At 37.6% G+C, this 10,734-nt stretch overlaps 1 protein-coding gene across 1 annotated transcript in view; it reads right to left on the bottom strand.

Moving 5' to 3' along the window:
* The window catches only part of LOC121319010 (protein piccolo-like), a 106,333-nt gene that overhangs the window by 49,056 nt on the left and 46,543 nt on the right, over window positions 1-10,734 (bottom strand). The window contains exons 6-7 of the mRNA XM_041256243.1: window positions 8,661-10,657; window positions 838-3,040 (exon numbers count right to left, since the gene is read on the bottom strand). Coding sequence (XP_041112177.1) covers window positions 838-3,040; window positions 8,661-10,657 — 4,200 coding nt within the window. The remainder of the gene's footprint in view (window positions 1-837; window positions 3,041-8,660; window positions 10,658-10,734) is intronic.

Here is a 10,734-nt window from a genome sequence, read left to right on the forward strand (position 1 = left end):
CTCCTTTTTTTGAAACCTGATAACTTTACAAATCTAGAAACACAAAACTACCGGTGAATAATGTAATTAAACACTCAAACTGGAAACTTAGGCTCACTTTTAATCACATACCCATCAGTAAAGGGGCATACCAGTTGGAAGAAATGCATATACTATTTTATAGATAACTTATAAAAAGCTTTGTAGTTGTTTTTATATGCTGTTAAGGTATTCCCTCTTCTTCGTTTACACTGCAGAAACATATATAACCCTGATAAATTGTTTTGGGCTTTGGTTTAGAAGTGAGCATTTAGTATGTCAAAGAGGCATGTCCCTGATATTACTAAAAGCTGAACAACTTGATAGATCATTATTTGACTAAATGACTGATATAATTAATATGCCTATCTAATAATATATATATATATATATATATATATATATAATATATATATATATATTATTATATATATATATAATATATATATATAAAAAGCTAATGATAACTTACAGTTTGAATTACTATACGAAATGTCTGTCTTAACCGAGATGAACAAATATCAGTAAAAGCTTAAAAGATTGGTATAGTGTTATAGGGTATAGATACAAAACGGCATACAGATCACACACAATCAAATGAACAAGAAACACACAATAACAAAAATAAATTGAAGGGACATCAGCATGCTATAGTGCAGTCAGAAATCATTACAATAACAAAAGAATGAGTAGACAAGGTGTACACGGACAGAAACAAAACAAAAGCCTTCACAAGCAAAGATCAACAGAATCAGATACATGCATAAAAATGTGAATCTGCATTATGGTAATGGTAGAACAGTCTGAGACCTAGTTTACCTTCGCTGTCTGACATTGCATGCTGGAAGTCATCCATAATGAATGCTATATCCCAGTCATATCCACGGGTTCTTGATTCCTCTCTCATATGTTGCTGGACCTCAGGAAGGGAGTGGCTTGAGCCAAACTGGTCTCTTGTATCGGCAGAAATAGGTGGAAGTGGTCCAGCTGCAGCACGGGCCATGCCCATTGGTTGTCCAACGGGACTTAAAGGACTTTCTTCCTCTGAGTTTTGGGCTACAATTTGAATTCTCCCTCTACTTTGGCTAATTGGTAGGCTCGTTGGTTTTGTTCTCACAGAAGGTGATGCATGAGTGTATGAGACATCTAAGGGTTCGTTCTCTTGCGTTTTTAATCTCAGTGATGTGCTGGAGGAATCTCTTTTTATTGAAAGGTCAAGTCCATGGACAGATGAAGGTCTTGATGAAGGCCTTGACCTAGTGCCACTGGGATATGATTTATCAAGGTCATCATGCAGTGATGATCGCATGTTTGGGACCAGATTTAAGGCATTTCCAAGGGAGTGTGCAAGGTTTGCACCAAGTGTAGACCCAAGGTACTTTTGCTGATCTGATATGTTCTTTCTCAGTCCAAATGTAATATCATCTTGTAGTAATCTAGCTCTAGAGGAAAGACCACTCACCGAGGATGTGCTAGAGGCCAGGTAATTACTATAATCTGGCTCTATGTCTCTACTTTCCTGAATAGGAGAAAACTTGGTGACTTTAGGGTCCATTAAAGGCTTTTTTTGTTTGGTCTGTTTTTGGTACAGCACAGATGGTGGAAGCTGTTTGGCAGCTTGCTTTTCAAGAGTCAGTCTGCTGATGCTGTACTTTTCAGTTTTAGGGAAGTGTCTGTAACTGCTATCACTTTGATAATAGTGGGGCAGCCCAGACATGTGATCCAAACCTTCTGTGCCTCTACGAAACTCCTGTTTTATCTGCTGCTTTAGCAGTTTTAATTCATATGGGTCTTCCATCGAATCCTCATCAGTCTTTCCATAGGTATGCATCCTTGAAGAAGTCTGTAATGGTCCAAGGAAATCTGTTACTTCTGGAGTCCTTCGTAGCTCACCAGTGTGAAGCAGTCGATCTGTTTTTGTGAGATCCTTGTCAGGAATGTTAAATGTAGAAGACAAAGATGTGGAACCTTTGGTGAGTTCACCAATGTCATCAATTAGAACATAATTCCTAGGAGTATGTTGCTCAATGTCTGCATAGAAGGAATCTGCCGAAATGTTGGACATGGGACTGCTCACCATACTACTTCTCTCATCCAAGCCTATTCTCAGGTCCAGATTGCTATAACTGCCCATATGGGGAACTGCATATGTGGTTTCAGTGGAAGAAGGTACAATCATAAGGGGCTGGTTGCGTATTACCTCATAATTGGTAGTTATCTTTGGTTCCAGATCAGCTAGTGTGGTCTGCCTGGGCTTTTGCATTAACAGCATCTGTGATGGATGTTGATAGTTCGGCTGTTGGGACTGAGGGAGTTGTGCTTGTGCGTAGGATATTTCAGGTACAGATGAGTAACTGGGTTGAGTTTGATAGGGTGAAACCTGCTGGTGGTACAGTGATTGATGCTGGTAATGGGTTTGCTGGGGATACTGAGAAGGGGCTTGTGTTGGTAGAGAAGGGGGGGCATATTGATATTGGGTGTAAGGACTTGTGTGTTCTGCATACTGGGATTCAGGTTGGGTCTGTGGTGGCATAAACTGATCAAATTCTGATTGTGGTGCTGTTCTTGGTCTTTCTAAGCCATGCTGACTATCTACCCTAGTGCCCCTAATGTTGGTTATTTCACTGTCTGACATGTAATCCCGTTCCTCTGCAACACCTTGCAGATAAGCACGCTCCCTCTTCTCTCTTTCTTTAAGCAAGGCATCCTTTCTTCTATTAATGCCCATTTCAAGGTATCTCAGCTTTGCGTCAATTTCTTTTTCTTCTTCGTCAAGCTCTGCTTGTTTTTTCCGAAGCTTAGATGACTCTCGCTCCACAAGGTCTAGCTCTCTGTCAATGTCCTGAAGGATCTTAGCTCTGGCCATGGTGTTTGTCCTGCAGATTCTTCTACGGGAAACTGACCCTACAGTGGTATAACCGGACTGGTTTTCAGCTGTATCTTCTTCAGGAGGTGGATTCGGAAGAGTCCTTTTAACTTTTTTTTGTGTTCCGGATGGTGTTCCGCTTTGACTACCTTTGGTCTAAAAACAGAAAGAGGTTTTACAGTAATGGCCATGACCGTTCTATCTAGTATAACTGGATTTAATAACCTTAAAATGTAATATCTATTATTGACTTAACTTATGTGACCATGGTACGTTTGAGAAAGCACATAACTGGCCGCAGGACAAATTGAATTACCCAAAGAGATACTTTGTCTGAATATCAAAATACTTTACACATGTAGTTACTGTAGTAGATCTAGACTGTGAGCAGTTTTTTTTTTTTTTACTGCTCCCAGACATTAAATTATTTGTATGCTTCAGTGTAGGTATTTATATCTGCCACTGTTTCATATCAACTAAATAAAACCCAGAGCTGTATTTACACAACAGTTAGATTGACCACTAACTGGCACTTTAAATTTAACACAAGTTAACATCACTTCTGAATCATATGGGGTAGTTTAAACCCTCATGCAAAGTAGTAGATTACAAGGCAAAAAACACAAGTCAACTTAAATATGTTCAGCACAGTAATTCTGGAAGTGCTATTGCAGACAGGATCATTTATTTCACATTAAGCTTGTATAGATTTTCTGGAACTCAATATTTTGCTTCAAACTCATCTGGGTCTTTCTAATGCAACTCATGTATGTGAACAGCTCACTATAGGACTGGAGCAATCATGCAGAAAACTGATTTCTACATCACTGGAGGGGTGCCTGCTTTAGGGATGCCACTCACATAAGCTCTATTTAATATTTTATTTTATTAATTTTTTTTATTGCAATGTCTGTTAGAACAAGGGGGATGTGATGAAACAGATCTCGGAAACCCTGTATATCAAAATTTTAGAGTCAGAGGATATACATGGTCACAACAGAGTTTAATAAGACATCAAATCATTTAAATTACTGAATAGTGAATATAACAAGACTACATTAACTATCTGTAACAATGTTTGCTATTTTAGCTTTCAAAAAGGAACTGCATTTTCATTTTGTGAGATGTGGCACTGAAGGTGTGATATTAACTTAAAATACATAGAATGACACCTCACTGTTTGGATTGATTGAAACCTTTGATTTTAATACTTTTGACAACCAACATTACATAAAACCACTAATAAAAATGTCAGTGCTTGTTTCTTCTATAAATATGTTACTATGTTCTAGGCACACTTTCTTTCTAGAACTTGTTCAGGTACCAGATGCTGTGATTTGAAGCTGTGCTTGCGGGTTCATCCTAGGGTTTGTTTATATATTATGTTGTCTAAACACATAATCTGTGAACGACGAGGAGTACAAAATAATAATGAAGCTTTCAGTATTCATGAAACCTGTTCCTGGGATACTCAATCCCAGTTTTACTATTGTTGGACTCCCCAGTCAAAAAATGGAGACCCTTATTGACTGATCATGTCCATCTGTCTGTCACACTACACAACGTAGAAAACGATAACAGCCTTGACTTTGCCAAAATTGGGTCATACATGCCTAGCATCCTATAGACACTTCGGATTGAATTTGACTATAATCCAGTACACCTTTATACAAAACAAAAAGCACACTAGCCGTTTCACTTTCTTACCTTTGTGCTTGCATTCAAACTGCTGCTGCGGCACCTCAACTGCTACACTGCATGATGTCAACATTATTTTACAACTCGTCCTATCAGTGCACTTCTCTAACAAGAACCTGCAGCTTTACCCAGTTTGAGCTCGAGAGGTCAGAATGAACAGACCCATGCTGCTTATTTTCCAGTCTTTATAGAGTGTTTTAACACACCAATGCGGTCCAAGCTGGTTGGAAACAAACCTGTATTTACAAAAGCATATATATGGAATTTATTTGTATTAAATAACATTGCTTCTGAACTGTTATCCTACTGAACCAATTTCTATATGGTTTATATACTACTATTTCCTATACTACTGGTTTTCGAAAGAAGATGATGACTAGTCGTTTTCAATAATTCATTAATTTTTTTCAATAATTAATTTGCATTTACAAAAACAAAATGCATCACATGCTTTCTCTCTTCTCTGCGACTTAGTGAGTTACATCCTTAAAGCATTAAATCAAAGCTGTCTCTTCTACTTTGTAGCTATACTGCAAATCCCATTACACCACTAAAGTGCTGCAATTTTTTCCCCTCCAAGACCTCAGAAATCAATACCTGCTTTTAGAATGTTTTTTTTTTCTTTTTAAATTTAATGTGAATCACTATTTAATCCAAATACAGCAAACCATAAAGAGACTAATTTCCTAATATCACAACTGTTGCTTATCTTATAAATAAGTGTGTCTCCTTACTTTGTTCATGGTTAGAGTGGTTCTTTCTCAATAGAAACCATCATTTATAATGCCTGGATTGTTGATGCTGCAGTTGCTTTCTTCTTTAGGAAGCAGCAATTGGCTACACCCATTTCTGATAATGTTTATTTAATTAAAATTAAAAGGGAAACTACTGTATATGTTTTCTTAACATAACAAAAAAGGCAATATACAAATATGTTCCTTACCACAAGGCTGTCTTGTCCTAAGCTCAGTTTGTGATCAGCGAAGAATCAAATCATTTATTATTTAAGATTCTTGCTGATGGCTGAAATTATTCGGTAAAACATCAGCAGCCATTGGAATGGATGTTACTAGACCTGCTATGGGCAGATTAACCTCATGGCAAACTACTGTTTCCAAGCATAATTGGCTAATCCTTAAGGCTGTAATAATTGTAATGGAATGTGCTGGTGGTAATACAAAAAAAAAAAAAAAAAGACTGAAAAGAAAAGCAATTTAAAAAGTTTTCTAACAGACCAAAAACTGAGGAAACATTTCAGTTCACTGCTGAACACCGACCGATGGGAAAGTCATTACATATATATAACTTGTTATGAATGTGTAGTAATGACTGAGTATCACTAAACATTTCCAGTTCTGAGTATAGTTAGTTATAAATCTGGAATCTGCTTTTATTTTGTAATCATATACAGTAGAAGCCCAGTTATGAATCTCCGAACAGACCAGTCTACCAAACCCCCACTTTCAACAGGGAGTATGCAATCCTCAGTCATGTGTGCAATGCAACCAGATAGGCACTCCTACAAAAGAAGGGTGCTGGTCATGAAGATGGTAAAAATACTGTACCAACAAATCTATTCAGAAAGGTGAGGCAGATTTCAAAGCAAGTATGGGCAGTTTTACTTGGAACATTTTAGTTTGAAATAAAGCACAGGTTTTTTTCAAGGCAAAGGAGGCTGAATGCCTGAACAAGCTGCACGAATACATTTTGTCTAAAAGCAAGCACAATGTTAACCCAGGTTTTCCTGGACGTTTAAATTTGTGTTTTTGCACAGTTACGATTTCAATGGTAACTTCAACTTAGCCTTTTTCTATTTATATAGTACTGTTATAAAGACTTTAGAACAATAACAATATGAGTATTGCATTACTGTGCTGTTATCGTTGTATTATTATTCAGATTGAGGGTGTCGATAGCAGGTGAACTACCTCCATTACCAAGGGGTTCATAATTCTGAGGTTGTACTGTACCTTTAATGCTCAGCCCATAAACCGGTGTTATTTCATATCATATTCTTCTGTAATTTACAACTTAGTTCATTTTTTAACAATAGCAGTAGTATATTATATGCTTACTGTGTTGGTTTACAACATTACTATCAAAGACAGGACAAATTTCCAGGTGAGCGTGCAATTGCACCTAGAGTATTTATAAACCAGTCCAGGCACATACTGGGGGTCCTCATAACACTATAATAAAAGCATAGTAAGTGAAAGATTATAGTCAGATGCAAACCGAAACATCTATTGGAGGCTAGGAGTATATAATAAAATACAAGGTTGGTGAAGGTCAAGGCAGTTAGGGGGTTCGCTATATAGTGTGACTGGCAGACAGAGTCAGATGGAAACAATCAGTGCATAAGGGTCCCCATTTTTTCAATGAGGATCCTAAATATTAAATGATTGCTGATGAAAGAATGTGACATTTTAACATATGATATTTGAATCTTGCATGAATCAGACATTTGGAAACAGCATATCAGGATATATTGCTCTGTATCCATTTTATAGAATGTTTTTGCAAATGTTTTTTTATATATCAACAGATTAAATTATTGTCAAACTATAGGTTCTTTTAGTCAGGTATAAAGACAGCCTAAATAGCGAAGGAATTGACAATCTCTGCTACAATTTGCAGTGTTTTATTGAAGTTTAGGCACTCAGGGATAAGAATCAAGAGGCCTGCTTGGCTGGAACTCTTGGCCACTTTGAGAAATTAGGTCATTATTTTTTTAGCTAATTAGCATTACTGTTATTTCAACTTTATTTTACTTAACAGGTACACTTAGTTTTGAACATATTTGTCAGTAAAAACTTGACATAGACTGCTATAGTAAATGTTCCTGTGTTTTTATTTTTTGTCTTAAATTCTAAATTTGAGTGCTTAATGTTTACTAAAATAACTTTTTTAAGCACTGAATTGCTAATATTTTTGTAGTATGCATTCAGAAATAACACACTTAAGGAATGAAAAGCTCCAAAATTGTGAAATGGTAGCATATTGATGACATCAAATTAAAAATAATAGTTTGGCCAGAAATTCACCTTTTGAAATCAACTCATCATTAAGTCGAACAGAGGCATCATGATGCCGGGTTTGAATGACATTTAACATTGCCAGATATCCCTGCTCAGTCAATCTCTGCAGTGAACCAACTTTGATGTACTCCTGACAGCTGAGGCATTTTGCATAATCTGTATCTAGTCGTGGCCTCTTTCTACACACTGAAAAGGATGCTTCCATTTTCTATCAGTCCATTTCTAGTGATAATATATACAGATCTAATATATATATATATATATATATATATATATATATATATATATATATATAGCTATGTACTAAAGTGTTACAAATATTAATATGTAATCGACATATATAATACGCTGGTAATACGCTGAAATTAATAGCTTGATATGAAGCGCAACCAAAGAGACGACAGTCTCAGCATCACAATTCACAGAAAAAGGTACATGCATTTATCCTTTAATTTTAATCAATATCTCTTTTAAACTATATATGTAACATATAATCTTGGCAGTTTGAATAACCTACCAGTGTGTTTTTTTTTTTGGTTTTTGTTTTTTTTTGGGGGGGTGGGGGTTTGAACAGCGTTGCTCATTTACTGACTAACACAAGTTGCACTCAGGGTTGGACTTCGGTAAATTAAATAGCAAATGAAACTAGTCAACAACCATAATTTTACGACTGCCATGCACACTACTTAAGAACATAAAAATAGAAATATCAAGGTTTGCTGGCTGAGCTAGAGATTGTGTTTAACTCAGCGTGCAGTGTGTGTGCGCAAAGCAGACTTGGGTTGATGCTGGGGATTCGAAATTATTGAAAACCAAGTATCGGAGTACAGATACATTAAGGCTTATTTTATATATATAAGACAATGTTTCCAACAAAGCAGGCCTCTTCATTCTATCACAGTAGTGTCTGACCTTACTAAAATAAGTGTCTAAACAATTATAGGCAGTTAAACCATTTTTAAGAGCTTTTCTTGTAGCTTTTCATTTCAACTTTGTAACCTTACGCAATCATATAAAATTATTTAAAAGCATATTCTTACCGAATAACCATCAGAATACTGAAAATGAGGCCTGGTACTTTCATCAGCTGTAGGACTCAGTGGCTTTGGATCAGACATAGACCTCTGCATCATCTTCATTGTTCTAGGGCTGGGAGGAGGAGCGGTGGACGCTTCAGACGTCAACATTTTCTGTGGAGTAATCTCAGCACCAAGAGCTTTTTCATACGGCACAAATTCTAATGATTTACTTGGAGACACAGGAGAAATAGGAGAGTACAGAACTTTAGGAGATTTTGGAGGTGATGGAGCAACTTGCAGGGAAGAGTCTGCTTTCAGGTGGGTGGAATAACCTATCTCTAATGGCGTCGGACGCTTCTTGTCTTTTTGAGGAGAGTACTGGCCAGTTTGTTTATCTGCATCTGTTTCTGTCTGGCAACTTAAACTACTACCTTTATAGGTCTTTTCTGAGGCCGATATATGTTTTTTTATGTCTACCTTGGCATCCTTTTGTGACTTTATTGAAGGTATCCTTATAGTTCCTACAGGTTCGGTTTGAACTGACATTTCTGTCACAGTCTGGATTGCTATGCTGGATACTTTAGAATTGTTCTTATTTTTATCTGTCTCAGTGCCTTCGCCATATTTGCTTACCCGTGACCTTCGTCTTGACCTAGTGGGGATGTCCCACTCATCTTGGTCCTCATCATCTGTCTGAACACTGGTGTCAACACTCTTCTTGGTTCTCCGTCTCCTGCCAGTATAAGATCTATCTACAGCATCTTCATCGTCTGTTTGCACTCCACTGTCTACAATCTTTATGTGTGATCTAACATCATCATGCAATGCTTTGTCAGGTTCCTCGTACTTTCCATGTAATCGTGGCATAGAGCTTCTCTTTTTCAGCTGTCTATCTTCTTGTACATCAATGTCTTTTAATGACATTTCGGAGACAGAGGTAGGCAAGCTAGGGATAAACTGAGCTACCCCTTCTGAGGGAACTGTGTACCAGGTAGCGTTTTGTTGAAGCTCAATCCCAGTTAAAGCAGATGAGGTTGCAGTTTCATCCTGTATTGACCAATACTGGCTGTTCTCTCCTGCTGTATACTGTGTATCCTGCAGTACATGTTCTGCACTTGTCTGTGGTGAAGCACTGCCAGATGGGTCATAGCTGTACTGATAGATCTGTCGAATTTTTTGCTCTTCCAGTTGTTGCTGCAGTTGATGCTGTAGCTGCTGAATTTGCTCAAGCTGCATCTGTTGCTGGGCAAAGGTCTCCTGTTGCATCATTAAGTGAGCATGTCGCTCTTCTTCTTGCTGTAAAAGCAGCTGGTGTTTCATACTATGCAGTTCTTCTAATTCTTGTTGGACTATCAGCTTATCCTGTTCACGGAACCTTTGTATCTCTTGGCGTTCCCATTCCAGTTCTTCAGCTAGGCGCAGCTGCTTAAGTTTTTCAAGTTCAAGAAGTTCACGTTCCATTTGATACTGTTGCTGCTTACTGTCATCGTATGCAATGGGTGAGGCCAATGCCTCCAGGGACATGGCGATAGCATCTAGTGATGCATCTGTATATGACTCAGAAGCTGTTGCTACAGTAGGAATCAACTCACTCTGCCCTGTCAGCAATGTTTCTAATGGTGTATTCTGTAAACTTGTTTCAAGACCAGCTGTTCTTTCTTGACCAGTAGCTGTGGTTGTTAAGAAACTGTATGACCTGGGAAGTGGTTGGTTCTGTAGACTTGACAAAGATGGCATGGTATCACTAGTATGCAGTCCAGACAAATCTTTGTATGTTGTGCTAAAGACAGATCCAGGCTGTGTAGTGATGGCAAACGTAGATGGGACTGGAGCCGCCACTGAAGAATATACAACACCATTGGATGATCTTAATACACTGTTTACTCCATATTGGGTTCCAATTGGTGGGATTATTCTTGCTTGTGAATACTGTGGAATACTGATTCCTGTTCCTGAAATCACTTGTCTGGTCTCTGGATAGGGGGCAGTGCTCTTGCTTGAATAGTTCAAAGCTTCACCTGTAATTATATGGTCAAAATTATAGCTCAGTCCTTATCAACAATGGTGTTTTTCAAAGTTTTTTTAAAGCCATGCC

This window comes from Polyodon spathula, chromosome 7 (assembly GCF_017654505.1).
Source record: "Polyodon spathula isolate WHYD16114869_AA chromosome 7, ASM1765450v1, whole genome shotgun sequence".
Taxonomy (NCBI): Eukaryota; Metazoa; Chordata; class Actinopteri; order Acipenseriformes; family Polyodontidae; genus Polyodon; species Polyodon spathula.